The 20,602-nt window shown below is 36.3% G+C and overlaps 1 protein-coding gene across 3 annotated transcripts in view; it reads left to right on the top strand.

Moving 5' to 3' along the window:
• The window catches only part of KCNT2 (potassium sodium-activated channel subfamily T member 2), a 156,036-nt gene that overhangs the window by 26,971 nt on the left and 108,463 nt on the right, over nt 1–20,602 (top strand). For all 3 annotated transcript variants that reach the window (XM_074152413.1, XM_074152412.1, XM_074152411.1), the window contains exons 2-3: nt 9,148–9,227; nt 18,342–18,441. In XM_074152413.1, coding sequence (XP_074008514.1) covers nt 9,148–9,227; nt 18,342–18,441 — 180 coding nt within the window. The remainder of the gene's footprint in view (nt 1–9,147; nt 9,228–18,341; nt 18,442–20,602) is intronic.

Here is a 20,602-nt window from a genome sequence, read left to right as displayed (position 1 = left end):
GGATTTTTTTCCATCCATCTGCTCTTTTTTTTCCCTTCTCCCTTCTGCTGCATTTTCAGAAAACTGAATCTTAATTTCTTATTTTTTTGAAATAAAACTGAGATAAGCGATCTAATCTGTGAGGGTACCATCTTACCATCTACAAACAGCTCTCAGATTTGTTCTACTTTCTGTGTTTGAAAAGATGCAATCTTGAAACATAAGAAGGAAGAAAAAGATAACTTACAGAAGAGCAGTAACAGAATAGTCAGATACATTTGTCTTACACATGAGAAGTAGAATTTAAGTCAGTAGTGATTTGGATTTCTCTGGTCAGAGGCTAACTCAAGTCACTCGCAAGGGACCAAATTTAAGAAGAGTGTTTGCTCAGCGTTTCCTTAAAGCCAAGATGTGTTGGGGCTCATCCTTTCTCTCATGAGACCTATGCATACACAGTGTTTTTTTGCTGTTTTAGTCCTGGATTACTACACCCCCCACCCCCCCCCAAAAAAAAAAAGAGTAATAAGTAGCTCCTGTGCCTAAACAAAGACGACATGTTTCATTCACAGGTATTTCGATTTTTTGTATGCAAGAAGGGTGTGTGTACCTGTAAACTGCCATATCTAAAGTGAGCAATGAGTCTTTAAGATATTTATTTATTTAGTAGTCTAGAGATGACAAAATCTACCAGAACAGTTTAAGGCTCCTATTTGTCTGAACACCTGTTTCTATCTTTATCAAGATCATCTCCATGACAATGTTTAGTGTTTAGTTGCTTGCTTTGTAAGAGAAAAGTGTTAAACGGAGAGCATGCAAACTGAATCCAAACTTAGTAAAATAACATCACATGTTAAGTGTTGGAGTAGGAGTGATACAACTCCATCACTGCCATCCATCTATTTTGAACATACAGTGGATATTTTCATACATGGTCACCGTTAAGGTTCTGATGGGCCTGAGAAAGAAGTATCTTTTAAGGATCATATAGCACCAAGAGTAAGAGGGCCCATATGGCATTTATGCATCTCTGCAGAGCTTATTTATAAAAGCCTTGATATTTGTGGGCTATCGTAGTGTGCAGTACTGGGATTAGGCTGAAAATTGATGAAATAATTCAAGAGGAGAGGAAAGCCAAAGTCTCAAAAGACTGAGATTTCTCAAGGTCATGAAATGATGACTGTAAGACTCGTGGAGTCCAGAGGTACCCATTGCGCAGGCCAAGATTTAGAACACTAGGAATTCAGAAGGAAAGGAATGACCTTTCGTTTTACTGTTAAGCTAAAAGATAAAGTGACAGGACGAGATGGATAATGAAAAAGAGGAAGTTGCCAGAGGTAACACTAAAGTAATGACACTTGGTGACAAAGAACTGTGAAATTGTTAACAGTGACATGGAAGGAGGCCTAGAGAGAAGGCTATATGTTCTGTTTTGACTGTGGTTAGTTAGAGGTGATGGTGCTATGGGATAGAATGAGTTCTTCCTGCAAAAGAAAAAGCAGGAACAAAAATAAGAGAATGAGTCTTTGATGAGAAGTAAGGGAAGTTTCCAAAGGAGAACAGAAAAGGACTAGTTACTAAGGAAAGGAAGAAAAACAGAGTCCTGAATTAACATTCCAGACAGTGAGAGTGTAAACAAGAAGGGTGTGTTGAACACAAAGGTCCGTGTAGGGAATTAAAGCAAAGAAAGGAAGCCACAGGAGGGACAGTGTGCAATTTCCTCAATGTTTTCAAGTAAAATAGTGAAATTCTGTAGTACATAGAAGAAGACAAGACAAGGTGAATTCTGTGAGGAACTAGAGAAGAGGAACTGTTGAAGAGGATTTGGAAATATTCTTAAAATTTGAATGGAAGAATAGGAAGGAGTTGGAATGAGAGGACGGTGAAGAGTAAATTGCGAGCTGAGAGGTCTCAGAGGACCAAAAGAAAGAGACTGAGGGCAAGAAGGTAAATGGAGGGCTATAAACAATTCCTATAACTACCCCTGGCGCTGCAGGCTGTCTTTAGTGTCGACACACTAAAGGGGGAATACAACTAAGAGGAAATAACTAAGGTTTTTTTTGAGAGAGAACGAGAATGTTACTGAGATAACAATTCATTGGTAATGTTACAACAGGCAGAAGTTTGGTAAGCATTAATAAATAGCTTCAAATAGAAGCTTTGCCATGATTAGCATTAAAATACTGTAGCAGAAAATACTTAAATTTTGAATCAACAATTTGAGGCATGTTGTTGTTCTAAGAACAGTAATTTCTAATTCATTTATGCTGTGTATGTGGGGTACCGAGGCAAGCTGCTTGACCCTGCATATGCATCGCCTGTCACAGAAAGGATAGATTCAATGAATAGACTGCTGTAGTTGTAGGAGAAGGATCTGTTCTCTAACTTTTGTTTTAGAAGATCGACAGGTGATAGGGACATGTAGTTGTGATAGAGGAACAGGGCATGTTAGGCACATGAATCGTCCTCTTCCTAAGAGAGTTTCATTACTCATGAATCACCAGCTGTCCTGATGCCTTTCATAGCAAAGCAACCTTTCCCTTGAAACAAGAATTAAATGTTTGTTGAATGGCAAAGAGAAAAGTTGGTAGAGAAAAATAATTTCAGGAAAGCATCACAGAAATTGTCCTGGTGAACAGAGATTAAAATTTGAGCAAGTATTGAGTAATATTTGATTGAAAAGCATGCATACTACCTACCACTGAGTCTCAGTCACTTGCTATCAGTCTCCTCTTAAAAATCTTCCCCGCAAAGGAGTGGGAAAAAGGTATTTTGCACAGAAAAGTTTGAAAAATAATGTAATTTCATATTGCTATTGCTGTAATATTATATTGCTGCCATGGGCCTGTATAGGTTTCATGAAAATAGTTTTATGTATCTGAGGCCAGCTATTGTAAAAAGAAACATGAAGCTGGCTCACATTCCAATTCAAAAATATATTTGTATTTGTATTTATATACATAAGAATATAGATACACATATAGTATTTAGATTGTAAGGAAGAAAGTTTTAATTAAGGGCTGAAATTTTTAGCATTTTGGCACTTGAAAAAATTAAGTAAAGAAAAAGTTTGCTTTTACATAGAATTTATTTTCTTTTGGTTGCAGGTGCAAATTTTTACTTTGTGCAACCTGAAAAATGCAGTTTGGCCTATTTTCTGATGCTGTCTTGGATTTGTTTCAATCAAAACAAGCAGCAGTTATTGGAAAGATACACTACATAAAGTTTAAACACACATAGTTCTAAGCTACAACGTTATTTATGCACCCTTGATCCTTTACTCTGTAACTTGCAATTAAGCTGAACTCAGTTCATGCTATTTCTATCTTCGTTAATACAGAGAATTTTTACAGTGACACTGGTAACACCTGATTTCTATAAATCCATTAGTTATGGTAACATCCAATTACGTAATCAAGCGAATGTAGCTATGTCTGGAAAAACCTCACTAGATAGATTAACTCAGATTCACTGATTCAGAAGGTAACTTCTAAATAAAAACACCCATAGAAAGAAAAGAATACAAGAAATGCCCAGATACAGCTGTTGTAGCATACACTCTAAGTATTAAGATGACCAAACATGTCTTTGTTACATGAGAGTTCAAATTTGAACCAGACAATTATACTGCATAAGTTGTTCTAGAGCAATATGGCAATAATTTAGTTTGGAAAAACAAAGAGATAATAGGTAATACTGCATACTATAAGGTATTAGAAGGTGTGCAACTTGCATTCTACTGTATACATTCACAATGGTAGATATTATAAAGAATCTACAAGACAGTATTACATGAAAACAATCTTGAAAATATTCACTGGTTTATTAATAATAAAAAGATAAAATTGCCTATCTATAAAAGACCTTTTACCTGTCAGTTTTAATTATTCTATATTCGTTAGAAATCATCTTTAAGAAAATGCAGGGCCATATTGCAAATATTAGATTTCATCAGCATAGTACATGGCATATGACTTCAGTAAGGATGTAGCTTTTAAAGACTGTGTTCTTAAATACCTAGAAAAATGTTGAGGCCACAATGCTCTTATGTCATGCTCATACTGAAAGAATGGATTAAAAAATTAGGAGGCTATGAAAGAAATAGCATCTTTTCTGTCTTTCCAATAAAGTGGAAGGAAACAGGCACCCTGCCTCCCCAGGTTACTACCATTTGTTTTGGAGTGCTGTCATTCAGCATGGAGAGGAAATGAAAAACTCAGAACTTTTATCTGTTCAGGGTTCATCACGACCTATGCAACCAATGACCGATTTCCTACCAGAAACAAATAGAAGCCTTTCCCAAGTCAAGAACCGGTAATGGAAAAGTACTGGTCTTACTGCCATTTCTTTCAGCACAAAATGATGAGGTATCATTCAACAAGCAGTCTTGATCTGTCATATTGATTCTGATGGAACAAGCAGGCCTGGAAAAACAAATGACAATTTCTCTGTGAATATCTAAACAAATCAGAGTTCTGAGTATTTCAGAAATTGCAAAATTTCCAAAGGAGAGCTGCTCCCAGTCATCATTAAAATATACTAATCTTTTATTAAAAGCTATAAAAAAATTGCCCATTTCCTTTTTTTTTTTCAGTAAAATAAGCTCTGACAGTGGCAGTGCACTTTAGTACTTCAAATGCTTCATTTTTAAGCACCTGTCTACACCCTACATAATGAACTTCAGGTTTGCAGTCTAACAGGATTTCACATATATTGGATTGGCAAATCCCAATAAAAACATATTGTGCCTATATTAAAAGGCTCTTTTTGTAGGAAAAAGATTAAATGTTCCTCCCCATAAAGATGGATTTTAAATAAGTTAATGTAGTTTTCTTCAGATTGGCTCCATTTGTACAGTTAACATCTTTTCCTGATTCCAGTGTCAAGAATTAGTAAGCATAAAAACAGTTACAACTCTAAGCATGCACATAGTGAGAAATCCAACTAATACTTTCATTTTTGAAGGGCTATTGGTACCAAATCTGCTATTTTCTAACAGAGAAGAAAGACAATTTGTAGGTTTGATGGTGCGAGGTAATACTGTTACTATAGTAAAGCGTGGCTATGGAGTTAGAATGGCATTGTAGATAGCAATGGAAAAATGCAGATAAAATTAGTTAAGTAACCGGAGTGCAGACAGATCAGTCCCACTGATTTACAGTCATGAAAAGTGCTTTGCATTAGTGTCCTTGGCATGAATTAGTGTTTTCCTGTTGTACTTCGTATTACATTAAAACATGCTACTCAAATTACATCTTGACTGAATTAGAAGAGTGCAATGTATACTTGTACTTTAGGTACTTCAATATGAGTCTTTCAGTTTGAAAGGTTCCACTGACATCACTGTTCTTTGGGTTTAAACTAGGGAAGACCACTATTAACAGTATTTAATTTTTAAAGGGTTAAAAAAACCCCCACACTGTGTTTTCAAGACAACCATATAAGTTCAGTTGGTTTTGCCACAAGTATATCAGCCACATATTTGTGGATTTTCAATGAAGCTGAAGCAAGAATTGGTAAAGCATAATACCTGTCCTTTAACTTCCAAAAGCACCTTTTCATGGAATATTAAATGCCTATCACGTACACAGAAAGAGTCAGAAGTGATTAGCTGACTGCATATACAAAATCCTTATGTTCATCAGACATTTCTGTTCCAATAACCATTGTCAAGGAGTAGTGTTTTAATTCTTCAGCTTGGTTTTCTTTTGCTCAGGGTAGACTGAACTACAGCCGTCTTTCACAGGAAGATAAAAATCATGAAGCACAAATTGTTTAAACTACACTTTTAAATTACTTACACAAGAAATATAGAAAAACCCTAAACCTATTCCACAGGCCAGATGATCTGTGTACACATATACTGTCACCCTGTACTGCATGTCTGCCATTTCATCAAAACCATTTGCTTGGAATCAAATTCCAAGTAGTATTTATCCTACAACAGCATAATCAAATTTTATATAAGCATATGGCAATGAATTTCACTCATGCAAAGCATCCTTACTAACTTGTACTTAAGTCCACAAAAAGCTTGTTCAAGCCCTTAACTGCTACTACTACTAAATTACTACTATTACTAAATTAAAATAAATGCCACATTAATATTGCAAGTGAGGATCAGAATTTATTTGTGTTACGTTCCTGAACTAGTCCTTTTCTAGGTTACACTTCATAGTGGGAAAAAGACAGAAAAGAGTAAATATTTGAGGTAAGATTTTAATAATTAAAATATTACAACAAAGGTTCAAGTAGAATGTGTTCTCCCTGAAAATCAAAAGCAGAGTATTGGGAAGGAACAGTATCTAGAGGTTTCTGTCATTATCCCTGCCAGTGGCTCCTTCAGCCATTCATTCTTAGCTTTACTTAGTCAATAGTAACCTTTAAGAAACAAGGTGAAATATTCTGTCTCGTAGCCAGAGTATCATGAAAGTGTATATTGATTATAAATACATGGTAATGTATTTCCTGCAAATGTAGAAGGCCAATATAGCTTAAGTTTAAAAAAGTCAGGGAAAGAAGAAGGAGGAGTTGAGCCACAGAAGTGGTGTTAGCAGCATTCGTAATCCATTTTGCCATGGAAACTGTTGCACTGTGGAATCCCTGTCTGCTGTGAGCACAGGTTGCTAAGGAAAGAGAAGTAGACAGCTGTTAGAAGGCTATCAGAGCAATTTGTAATGATAGGAGGGCGATTAGCTCCCACGTCCTTTTTCTTATTATCATTAAATCATGGCTTACTGTTAACATGTTGTTCTTCCAGGATAAGTGACTACTGTAATTTTCTTACTGAAAAATCTGAGAGATTAGTATAAAATGTGTAAAAAAGATCACCGATGCTGTGCTTATTTTAAATAACATCCCTTACTTCAATAGCTCATGCCACTTTGTTTACCTACTGAAATAAGTCCTTGAAGGTTAAGTATATACACTTGGGATGTGGTAGCTGCCACATCATGGGAAATGTTTCCCACTAAAAACTGTCACTGCATTAATAACAGTAAGTACTTTGGGAAATATGCAGAAAAGAACTGAAGCAGAGTTCAGGCCCCCCCTAGACCTGCTCACCTACTAATTAACTCCTGGACATGCTTCCTTAACTTGCCTTGAGGTTACCAACTATATAAATTCTACTTCTGTTAATGGCAGTGACTCCTGCAGTCTTAAACAGTATAACGCTTATCTATATTTAAGCTCAATAAAAGCCTAGAAACAAGCTGCTATTCAACTGATGGGCTTTTCCTCTAGTTTGCTGGCAGTTTCTAGGACTTTCCTCTGGGCCCAAGCTCCTTGAAATATGCAGTTGCAGCTACTCCTAGTTTAAAAAAGCAGAGGGTGGGTGGGTTCTTCTTTATTTCCAGCTGCTCAGAGATGTTACCACAGAAGGAGTAGAGCCAGATAAGGGGGAAAAGCTGGTCTAGGGTAGGGGTTGCTTTTACTGCTGTGTCAAACCTGTCATTGCACAGAATTAAATTCAAAGTTCTGTAAATTATAGAGATTTAGAGATTAGTTCCAATATAGATTCTGAAAAATAAGGTGGTTTTTTTTTTTTTTTTGCTTTCTCTGAAGAAGCAGCAGTGTAATTCTCCATTCTACAAGGAACACCACAAAAAACTGCACCAAAGCTAAGCGACTAGCTAAAATTAACTGATCTCACTAAGCAAGTCATAGAGGGCGTTTTTTTTATGACATGCTGACTCTGTCCTACAAATTGATATACTTAAAATTCTGATAAGTAAGCAAGCATGAAAAAGTTACATTACTTGAGATCTATTCTGGGCCCATAACTAAATAATCTTCCAATTTCGTATGTGTACAGAAATATGTGGTATTAGACAAGTATTTGAAGGGAAGAGAGAGACTATAGATAACATTAGATTATACAAAAATTGTTTCAACAAAGGCTTCGCATGCAAGAAGGGAAAAACTGAAGTCAGGGTCCTGCTTGAAAAACATGACAGGACATGTAAGAATAAGTAGTTGAAGTACAATCATTTGATGAAAGAGAGACCGCTGAAAAATGTTCAACTAAAGATCAAATATGCCTATGAACAGAAAAGGTATATGCAATTTTGCAACAAATGATGGTATACAGAGAAAGTGAGAAATAAGGAAGTAACTCACTTTTATGATACCACTTTATTCTTTAGCAATAGTAGAGCAGTTTTCAAACTGAGGACCAACTTCTCAAGAAGTCATAGAAATTGTGCTGGGTAAAGTGGTTCATCCCTGAAGAAGAACTGGGATTGGTGAGGGAGATCCAGTCAGTTAGGTAGAGAAGGGACTTCAGTGGAAATTGAACTAATGCTGCGCTCATCCTACAGCAAGCAGTGCAGCTCCACAACTCTGGAATGGCCTAACTTTTTCTATGCAATTAATGCACACCTTTTCCCCTTGCCAGGCCCTGCAACAGTTTTCTTCTCTCTTCTGGTCTGTAGAGCTGTTGCGCGAGTTGTACTCAGACTGAAATGAGGAACTGAATCACGAAATACATCCTGGCAAATCTGTGGGAAAGGGTGGAAAAAAAGATCTTGCTGTTCCTTAAATATAATCTGGAAGGGGAGTTATTTTCTGTACAGTGTTGTATGATTGCAATATACTTTTGCTTTCACGCCTCAATATTTCGTTATGACAAAAATGAAGTTCAGAGAGGGTGGTTTGTTTGGTGTATGAGCATTTGATTAAAGGTGAACATAAACAAGCAAACGCTTAACTGAAACATGAATGCTTAACAGAGATACGAACAAGATAGAGAAAAGAAGAATCAAAAATGTCAGTTTTGCAGGAAGGGAGTTAAACTGAGGTAGAAAGTTTAACTTGAACATCAAGGAAATCTTCGTTGCAAGGATGCAGATATGAGAATAATCTTCAGTGAAAATACCGAAAATGTAGATGCTTCTGATTTTGCAGTGTAGAGTGTCCAAGTAGTATGAAAATGATTCTGCATGTAAAGGGGAAAAACCAAATAAGTTTTTTGGTTTTGGGTTTTTTTTGTTGTTTTGTTTTTTAATATTTTAATATTAGTCATTCAAACCCAAGTTAGCTTTTGGCTGAGCACTTTCTATATGTTGCTCCAGTTATATATAAGGAACAAGTGATTAGGGAAATAAATTGATTTGAAAAAATAATTTACTATCTTTCATATTCAATTCTAATACTTCCTTTTTATTTCAGGGTGCAAGTTGAATTCTATATGAATGAAAATACATTTAAAGAGAGACTAAAGCTCTTCTTCATCAAAAACCAAAGATCAAGTAAGCAGTTGTATTAATTTCTGTTAAGCATAACTGTGATACTTTGAGTAGAATCCAATTCCATTGAAGGTAACAGCAAAGTTATAATTAATTTTATTCTGAGCTAAAATTTTACCCTATAGCGTCATCAATTTTACATAATATCCAAATCAATTCAGAAAGTATTATTTAAATCTAAAAATACCATACTTATTTTGTAGGATCAAATACATAGTGATGTGATTTTATTTCTGTATTATGATCAAGCTGACTAATTTGCATGGATCTGACTTTGCAATGCTCATTGACAAGTCATGACCTTATGTCTACGAGAGCAAAGAGCCTCTAAGATGCTGGAGGAAAACAAAAGTTGCAGAAGTACTGTAGCTACTGCAGTAGTTTTTTGAAGTGTTCAATTTTATTAAGTATTCCTAAATGAATTTCAAACTTAAGCTGTACTAAAAAAACCCCACAAGTTGGAAAGGAAACTAATGTGGAGGACATACCTCCTTCTCCTGAATGTGGTACCTCAGAAACATAGTCCTTGTCTTTAGTCTGATTTAACAATGTCTTCACTGGCATATGCACTTAAATTCATAGGCCATCATAGAAGATAATGAAGTGGAGGAACTAAGATATTAATCTTTATAGACATCCATGCAGCTCATCCGAAAGGGTCAACCATTGTGTATTATCAAATCTTGATGAGACCAGTGGAGCTCATAGCTGAGAAAAGCAGTAACTGACCTCAATTTTCCTGTGTAGCAGGACTGAATTTACCTCCATTTGCCCTAGACCTGTAAAAGGACTAAAATTGCAATAGCTTTATACACAAAGATTTTAGAATAGAAAGAATACATTTTGTCTTTTCTAAGACACGGTTCCATGGCTTTATGTCTGAGAAAGAACAGAAAGGAAAAAATAAAAAAATTTACTTTTCTTGGTGTCACAATTTTAAAAAAAAAACAACCACACAAACAAAATTTGGGAGACTAGAGCAAGTTTTTAAAAATAAGACAGACCATATGTATCTGTAAGAGCTAGTATTAAATAAATCCTAGTTTTACATCACAGAGCATGAGAGAACTGGCAGATGTTATTGCTGAGCCACTCTCCATCATTTTTGAGAGGTCTTGGAGAACAGACTGGAGGAAGGCAAATATCACAGCAGTCTACAAAAAGGGCGAGAAGGAGGACTCAGGGAACTACAGGCCAATTAGTCTCACCTCTGTCCCTGGGAAAATAATGGAGCAACTCGTTCTGGACATCATCTCCAAACACATTGAAGATCAAGAAGTTATTGGAAGTGGCCAACACGGTTTTACCAAGGGTAAATCATGCTTGACCAATCTGATAGCCTTCTGTGACGTTATAACTGGATGGCTGGATGAGGGGAGAGCAGTAGATGTCATCTACCTTGACTTCAGCAAGGCTTTTGACTCTGTCTCCCATAACATCCTCATTAGAAAATTAAGGAAGTGTGGGCTAGATGAGGGGGCAGTGACGTGGATTGAGAGCTGGCTGTGTGACAGAACTCAGCGGGTTGCAATTAATGGAGCAGGGTCAAGTTAGAGGCCTGTAACCAGCGGTGTCCCCCAGGGGTCAATACTCAGCCCAGTCCTGTTCAACATATTCATCAATGACTTGGACAAGGGGACAGAGTGTATCCTCAGCAAGTTCACTGATGATACCAAACTGGGAGGGCTGGCCGACACTCCAGAGGGCTGTGCCACCATCCAGCGTGACCTGGACAGGCTGGAGAGCTGGGCAGAGAAGAACCTAATGAGGTTCAACAAGGGCAAATGTAGGGTCCTGCACCTGGGGAGGAAGAACCCCAGGCATATAGGTTAGGGGTGGATCTTCTGGAAAGCACTACTGAGGAGAAGGATCTGGGAGTCCTGGTGGACAGCAAACTTTCCATGAGCCAGCAATGTGCCCTTGTTGCCAAGAGGGCAAATGGAATCCTGGGTGCATAGGAAAGCGTGTGGCCAGTAGGTTGAGGGAGGACATTCTCCCCCTGTACTCTGCACTGGTGAGGCCACAACTGGAATACTGCATCCAGTTCTGGGCTCCCCAGTTCAAGAGAGACAGGGAACTACTGGAGAGAGTCCAATGTAGGGCAACTAAGCCGATTAAGGGATTAGAGCACCTCCCTTATGAGGAAAGGCTCAAAGAGCTGGGGCTCTTTAGCCTGGAGAAGAGAAGGCTGAGGAAAGACCTTATCTATGTTTACAAGTACCTAAAGGGTGAGTTGAAGGATGATGGAGCCAGACTCTTTTCAGTGGTTTCCAGCAATAGGATGAGGGGCAATAGGCACAAGCTGGAACATAGGAAGTTCCATTCAAATATGAGGAAAAACTTCTTTACAGTGAGGGTGACAGAGCACTGGAACAGGCTGCCCAGGGAGGTCGTGGAGTCCCATTCTCTGGAGATTTTCAAGACCCACCTGGATGCAGTCCTGAGTAATGTGCTCTAGTCAATCCTGTTTTAGCAGGGGAGTTGGACTAGATGATCTCTAGAGGTCCCTTCCAACTCTGAGAATTCCGTGATTCCGTGATCTTTTTATCGGCCAAACTTCATTAACTTTCCACGTCATAAGTAAAATATTCCCCAAGCCAAAATAAAAAAAAAAAAGAAAAAAAGAAAAAAAAAAAAAAAGGGACTGTACTGTAAATAACTAATCTTTTCAGTTTGAGCTTTGGAATAATTTGCCAGTTTCCAGCTAGATAATCAGGTTTAACAAAGCTGCTGGAGGATCATCCATGGGAAAAGCTTTATTTATTACACTTACTTAGGCACACAGCAGAAAAGTCACCTTAATTCAAGTGCCTAAATAGCACAGAAAGCAGAGGACTGCCTCTGCTAGTAAGTGATGTAGATAGCCTTCAGAGTGTCTTCTCTTCTAAACTTCAGATGGGACACAGGTGGTTTTTTTGTTTGTTTGTTTTGTTTGTTTGTTTTTTTACAGTATTATACATTTAACTGGATTTGGTGGTAAATTTAATTTCAAATAAAAATCTTCATTAGAAAAAAGCTTCTTGTTCTGTATTAGCACACTTTAGAGCTGTCTTATTGCATATTGGCCAATGCAAAAAGAATGTGTACAAAAATTCAGTATGCATAGAACAAAGAAGGGAGATGCATGAAGAGCAATTTCATACTCCGTTTTATGTTTACAAATCTGTCTGTGTTGCAAAGAATGAATTTTTGTATGTAGGTCGTGGATTCTCCCTCCATACAGATATTAAAAAAACATCTAGACACTGTCCTGGGCAACCAGCTCTAGTTGGCCCTATTTGAGCAGACGGTTGGACAAAATGACCTCCAGAGGTCCCTTCCAACCTCAACCATTCTGTGATTCTTGTTAGAGATAAATGAGTCTAGCTGGATTTACATTTTAAATGTAATTAATTGTACTACAATTTCTCAAGTGGTTTTAATTCTCTTCTACTCTCCTCCTTGCGACTTTACATGCCTAAGTATTTTAAATTTTTATAGCCCTTTACTTCTGACATTATTGATATAGTGTGTAATGAACTAAGAGACAAAACAGAAAAAGCATCCTAAACCAGAAAAGACTATTACTATTGGCTAGAAATGCAGTCTGGGAAGCTGTAAGCAATAAATAGCCATTTTGTTCCTGATCTAGTCCACAAAACAGGGATTTGATGCACTCTTGTTTACTTACTAAGAACATCTATAAAGTTATGACCTGACTTACTGTGAATCTTCTCATTGATAAGATAGAAAGCTTCTGAATAGAGTGTTCTTGCTTGAAATAAGAGAAAGATATTTTTTTTCCCTACTTAGATCTTAACAAGATTAAAAAAATACAGGTACATATTTTGATGGCAGAACTGCAGTCTCTGTACATCTTAAAATAGATACATTTATGATCATCAGAACAAAAATTAAGCCAGAAGTTAACAAATTAGTATGAATCCATGGCCATTCCTTTGCCAAGTGCATATCCTTCTGGCTAAGCATATTAAGAGAATTGTCATAAGTTACTATACTGGGACATCTCTGTTAGGCTGAGGTTGTGATTGGGGAAGCGTGATGTATAGGTCCAAGGGAGAGGAATGGTGTGGAAGTTTATTTGAAAAAAACAAGACAGTGGAAAGCAACTGTTAATTCATCCTATTGGAGATGGATTCATGCTATAGACAAGTAGCACAAGAATTTTTCTGCTTGGCTTGCTTGATGATCTCTGGAAAACTCCAGATTCTGATTAATTTTCCTCCACAGCAATGCCATACAGAGCTGAGATACATTTTGTAGAAGCATACTGTAGTTTTGGTTAACAAATGAAAACACAGTAAGGAGTTCTTTCTGTAGATAGCTAGTAGAAACACTGTCATTATGGGTACCTTCTTTTCCTGACAGGTCCTCAGGAGAGAACTCTAAAGAAAACTCTAAGAGTTGAGGCATGTTTTTCCTGTTGTTGAATTATGCAGCCAGTTCACGGAAAGTAAGTTGAGAACGAGGGTGCTTACTGGACTTACAGCAGCATATGGCATGAGAATGCCATTTCCCACTAGAATCATACAAATTACCCCAAGCACTGCTACTGGTTCTCATGATGCACGAGCTTAACCAACAATTAGACATTGAATAAGGCAATTTTCAGGAGAAATAAACATGAAATACAGCGAAATTATTACTGTACTGAATGAAAAATAAATAAATCCCCAAACCAAACTGTTCAGAATTAGTAAGTTTAGTCAAACACTCATTCTGCTTATGCAAATTTTGGTTCTTGTACAAATACTCACAACCCAGATCCTCTAAAATACAGTCAAAACCTGTTGCTGAGGTAGTAGCTGCTGCTCATTCAAGTGTACGCATTCAATCCTCCATTGAAAGTGGAGGATTCTGGTGCCCAGAGGTACCAGGGAGTTGATAAATAAAAGTTACTACCCTTTAGATCTTAGTCAGTGTTCAGTGAGAACACTGAAAACCTTTCTTCAAATATTAAAGATGTGATTGGTGTTCAGTGAGAAAATAATTGTTAGTAGTATATTTCAGATAGCATAACTAAATCAAACTACACGTGTTCACCAAACAGTTTTCACTAATGCTTAAGACTTCACAAATGAATTTAACACATCAGTGTCAACCAGAGTAGTCAACTCTAGAATTTATATGAATTTTCTGCAGAATACTATCTAAATTCTGCAGAATGCTGATCTAGATCACATACAGACCGGTAGCATGAAATATCAACTCTTTCATTCATTAATCTGGTTTTGAAAGCATTTCTATAAACTGATAAAACAAGTCTTCTTCTATGTCTAATGTCAACCTAGCTTCCACTCAATCTTCTGCAAGCAAACGTCTAATCAACATGCATGAAAAACATTTCACAAAGGTGTCAGCCAAGCCAGAAAAAAAAAAAAAAAAAAAGAGAGAGAAGATGACATATTGGTATGACTTGCTTGTACTTGCCAAGATCACACAGTGCATTATCACAGCCTAAAATAAGTCTCAAAGGGAAAAAATAAGTGAAGTTTCAATTCAGTGGAGAGGGAATAAAAGGTAACCATCACCAGGATATAAATTATTAACAGTATATTTTGATCCAACTCCTAGAGCCAGCTGCTATTGAGATGATTTTGCTAAAAACCATAAATATGTTAGAGACTTATGAGAAAAGAACAATGGAAGGTGATCGTAAAATCTTCAGCTACTATCTCTATCACTTTAACTTTGATTTAGACCAGCTCTCTATATCAGAGGATTAATCTCCGAAAATGCTTGTAAAGGAAGCATCAGGGATTTATAATAAAAATGAAAGTCACAGTCAGTACTGATGAAGTATAATATATTACTCTGTACTTAAAAATGCCTGCAAAAAATAGGAAATACTTGTTTAAACTGAGATGGAAACATTAACATTTGACATAGTTATATTTATTTCACAAAACAAACAGATTTTGAACTGTTCTTATCAATTCCTTCTTTTAAAGAAGACAAAGGATGTAACACCATGGTTACACAGACACATTGAAATTACAATCTCATTAAACAATACATAACTGGGTAACAGTGTACGATTGATGTAGCTGAATACAAGTTTCAGGCACCGGTGTCAAAGCATAGAGATACTCTGTGCAAATGACCCTGCTAGTTGAACAATCTGTCTATGAATGAAAAAAAGTAAGTCAAGCAGACCATGTTGATCCACTGACAGCACATAGAGGACAAAAATAGCCAGCAAACAGAAATATGAAATGCTTTCTTTCGTTGTAACAGAGTAATAAATGAAAATCTATTTTAAATGTCTTCTCTAGTGACTGTCCCCTCCTTCCCATGTTTGAAATCAGATCTCCATGATAGTGGAATAAATGCATTTCTTCCAACTTACAGATCACATCCCCAACTATGATGCTACAACAGATTTCAACTAGAAAAAATAATTATTTGATAGTCATACATTGATTATTAAAGCTTTCGCAGAGGTGACCAAATATGCTCCCTCTGACAGCACATCCTGATTCTAAAGGCCGAGACATGAGAACTAGGAGACATGACCTCTGAAATAGGATACACTTGAAGGCCGTTCTTCCATAAATATATATATAGTAATAACTGACCCAATCACATATGGTTCAAGATCTACCCTGTTGCCTTACTATATAACCCAGTCCATGATATGCACTCTGTATTTATGCTTACTAGAGCCCTTAGAGCAAAGCATGTGTGGTATGAAAACCCTGCTTTATATTCTGTGGGAAACAGCCATTCCTCTGGAGATATCCAGAGCCTGAAGCACTTTTAGGCACAGCCTGGAATAGATCTATAGAACTTAGATATTTGAATACTTAAGTAGTTCTAGATCTTTCAGGACTAAGGCCTGAGAGTTAAGAGTTTAAGGCAGCAGCCAGGAGCATAGATCCCCTGTATTGATGTAGTTTTTAATCAGAAAAGCACCATTGATGTAGTTTTTAAATCAGAAAATGCCATTCTTTTGGCATTTAAACCAATGTATAATTTCAAATGATAATTAGAAACCAGGCTATTATCAATGCAGAAAAGAGGTGTCTCACACCAAGATTAACATTTACAGAGTTAAAAACTAGAAGAAACAAACAGACTTTTGTACTTATCTAAGAAATTTAAACATAAAATTGGTAAGGAAAATAAATCCTGGTGGGCTTTTTTGTTTATTTGGGGTTAGGTGCTTTTTGGCTTTTTTTTTTTAACATTATCTGTTCTTCTTGTTGTAATAGCCTAGTTGTTATGGCAACCATTCATACACCAGCAGACTTCCACAAAAGGGTTAGTACAGACAAACAATTCATGTTTTCTTCAGCAACAGTTCAAAAAAAGCTACAAAAAAAACCCCAAAACCATAGCATTGTCAAAGTACTGGGGTTCTTCCTAGTCAAATGATAGCATAACAACCCACCTACCTTCTACAGCCTCTCAATGCATTTAGTACTTCAATCCCTTCTCTTGTGTTGGGGAATAAATAGTCTGTGGCTAATCACTCTTGCTAGGACAGCAGGAATCACTAGGCTAATGTTCACACACCTAATTGCCAATAACAGCTGTGGAGCTTCTCATGGTTGGGACCACAGGATTTTAACCCCTGGTTTACAGATGACAAGGTGCTGTAAAAGTCCATCCAGTTCTCTGGATAACTGCAACTTCATAGTTAAAAGCAGTAAGCAGTAATAAACCTGAAGATTTCTTTTAGCAATTGCATGGTAGAATATTGTTTGCTGTAGACTGCATTTTAATGGGAGGGGAACTAATAGATATAAAAGGTGATTTATCAGTTTTATCTGTAAGGTGTTCATTTTGAACCTAGGACTGAGTAAAATCAAAAAGTATGTAATATTACCATAAGATAATTATGATTCCTTAGGGAATTTATGCACACGGCTTTGGATATGCATAATGAAGCCACAGTTCTTAAACCACTGAAATAAATATACTGAGTTCAGCAGACCTGCTAACGGATTTGCAACACAACAGTGAAAGATACTATCTTTACTATGACTTGGTGCAAATGAAGTCACATCTGTGTAAGACCAATTGGTATTCTGCTTTGGACAGAAGGGTTCAGCCATGCCAGTTCACAAGACTGAAAAAAAAATGAATTCTTAAAGTGACCTCCCTCCATTTAACCTTAGTCAACCAACAGTTTTAACTTAATTAGTGAATGAAAACTTAAAACCAAGAGTTAGATACAAATATTTACGCTGGCAAAAACTATTGAATTTAATAACAAGACTGAGAATTTAAACTGTAATCCTCTAATGACTGCAAAAACTGAATAAAATACAGTTAATTTCTATTGTAGTAGATAATGGGTAAAACAAGCATGGAAATAAATTGCCCATGTGATAGAAGCAAGTGCCCATGTGGATCCCTCTAAAGGAATCCTGTCTTGTGCAGTAGACCTATGTTTGTAGGAAATACTGTAGTATTTTGTAATATATCGTTTCAGCTAGAACATTTCAATATTCACATGGTCTGTAGATCAAGTTGTTGATTCAGTTCTGTTGTGCATTCAGCATGACTTTCAGATGTCCTGGTTCATGAATGCATAATTATGCAACTTAACATTAAAACTACATTTTAATATTTTATAAGTTGGGGTAGTATGAATATATTCTGTATGAGAAGATACTGCATGAAGACTTTCAGTTATTAATATTTAAGTACTTGCCATTGTATTTCCTCTGCCTATGATTGAAAGTATGTCATGTCTTCATGTTGCAGTATCTTGCATCTCAAATACCATAGATAGTTCTGGTTACACTTTCAAGAAAGTGGACTTGTAAAACTACAAAAGACCTAAAAAATGGCATCACGAAAGACAAATGGCATAGAATAGCTTTCAAACAAATAACTGAGTAGTTCATTACATTAAAACAGACTGAGTCTTAACCTGGAGATTTCTGGAAGCTGGAAAGGTGTATTATATGTGTATCTGACAGGCTTATTTTTACATTCTTCTGTATGATATGCCAATCGCCCACATCAGGGACAGTTTACTGACTGGATCGACCTTTGCTCTTTTGCAGCATGGCTATTCTAGTTCCTTTTAGTTTTACCTTAAAAGTGGATGAAACTGTAAAGAACCTGAATTTACTTCTGTATTTTCTGTTCTTTTTAAAATAGGTCTGAGAATACGATTATTCAATTTTTCTCTCAAGCTACTAAGCTGTTTCTTATACATAGTTCGTGTGCTCCTGGATGATCCCACACAAGGACTTGGATGGTAATGGTGGTTTTTTTGTTATTTCTGCTCTCAAAGCACTGTTTAACTTACAAGTAATGAATTTAATGAATAAATGTTAGATATTGCACCAACAGAGATTTCGTTTTATGTCTTACAGATGTGTTTAAAGAATTATAAAGCCAGTTTTATATTGTGAGTGGAAATAAGAACTGAAATAACAATGTTCTTTTTCAGTTTACTGCTAAAATAATCCTGTCTGTTTGCTCAGATACTGTGCATAGATATAGTTGTGCAAACTTGTATCTTTTGGTTGTATTATTACATAACATTTCTATGTATCATATTTATGTTTACATTTATAAAAACAAAATTGCAAATAACTGGTTACCAGTTTATGCAACAATAATTTTAGGATTTTACTTAAATATTTTTACTTAAGTGATTTTACTTAAATATTTTACTTAAAACCCTATGTCCCAGAAACAAACAGACAAATATGTGAAACTGAACTTTCATGCAGATGACTGATGGTAATTTTGTAGCCCTTTGCTTTCTTTTAACATTTAGAAGACAGTGAGACCAAAACTACACTTTATACTCATGATGAGCTATGGTCACAATGCGTGATTTTGCACACCTACAGTTGTCAGTATGGTATTCTATTTGGGCCATTGTGTACTCTTTTTTTTTTTTTTTTAATGTGTTATAAAACCAACCACCAATTGTAGAAGATATTATTTTTATCATTTATTCAGTCCTTCAGCTGTAGTTTTGTCCTGGATATATTGAATCTTCTTAATTCTAAATGCTAATAAGCACTGCATTTTATTAACTTACTTGCTTTCACTTGATTTGATTCTATTGACATTAAATACTGAAAAAAATAAAGGGCAGATGAAAATACTAAACTTGGGATGATAGAACTAGCACTCTTCACACAATGTTAGGCAAAGGACAAAGTATGACTTCTAGTTTTAATATTAGAAAGTCAGTTAAATCTAATAAGGGTAATACTATAAAAAAGCTGGTGCACAGGAGAAATACTATATTTTACGAGAATCAAATCCAAAGCAAAGTGAGTTAAAGAATATCAGCTGTACTTAGAAATACATGAGAGAAGGATGTGTGAATGGGAAGTACAGAAGATGCTTTTGAGAACTTTTTTTGGTCAATTTTTATTATAAGAAATTAGAACATTTGAAAAGGGGCCAGAAAAAAAGCTCCTTTGAAAAGAAAGAACTGCAAAAACCTTATTTTTTACTCCGCATATATCTTAGAATGTCTCTTCAGGGAGAGTAAATGTGTAGGGAGGAAACAAGCTGTAAAGATTTCACAAAACCTTTAACAGTGATGGAGAAAAGAAAATCCATCCTTAGAAATTTAGGCATAGTGGCACAGCAACTCAGAGACTTGAAATTTTACAGCTAATGATACTTTCTGGCATGAAGAAGCTTCTGATACTGTTTTGCTATGAGAACTCTAGTGATCCCAAATGAGTATATTATTCTGCAATATATATGTCTGAGTATGCAGAACAGATTAGAACATCAGCACTTCTGCCACAGGTGTACTTCAATCCTTTTGCCAAGATTTTTCCACACCTTGCAGACTGCTTAATTCCCCAGACCTTTCACAACATGTGTGTTCCTTCAAACTAAATGTCTAACAATTCACCAGCCAGAGAGTGTATTTGTCTTTTCTATATATATTATTCCCTTATATTGTGTTGTAGTACATTGAAGAGACTAGTTAGTTTGTTCTATCTCTGTATAACATTTGTCTGGCTGAAAAGTTTCAGATAAGTCACTTCGGCATGCTTACTGAGACCCTGGTCTTAAAAGCTATGCCGGACAAACCAGCCCTGTGCCCAAATGGTACCCCATTAACGTCAATAGTTTTGCCCGTAGAGATCCTGAGGGACTGATACCTAAACTATTGCCATAATGCATTCTTACAAGTGCAGTATTAGGAAAAAAATCCTTTCTAGATACTGTCACAGCCTGATGAAAGAAACTATTCAGTGTGATGAGAGCATGGCCACAGAAAACATTATCACCTGGTTGTTTTTAAAGTAACAATTCTGTGAGGAAGGCTTTTCATCACAGACTCCCCCCCTGCAGATTTATTTCGTGTTTTTCAGAAATGCCTGCACAAGTTAGTATTTTTCATTTACCCCTTCAGGCACAGTGGGTGTCCAGGG

Source organism: Numenius arquata, chromosome 8, assembly GCF_964106895.1.
Source record: "Numenius arquata chromosome 8, bNumArq3.hap1.1, whole genome shotgun sequence".
NCBI lineage: Eukaryota > Metazoa > Chordata > Aves > Charadriiformes > Scolopacidae > Numenius > Numenius arquata.
The sequence above is the reverse complement of the archived record's forward strand: the minus strand, read 5'-3'. Positions and strand labels throughout refer to the sequence as shown.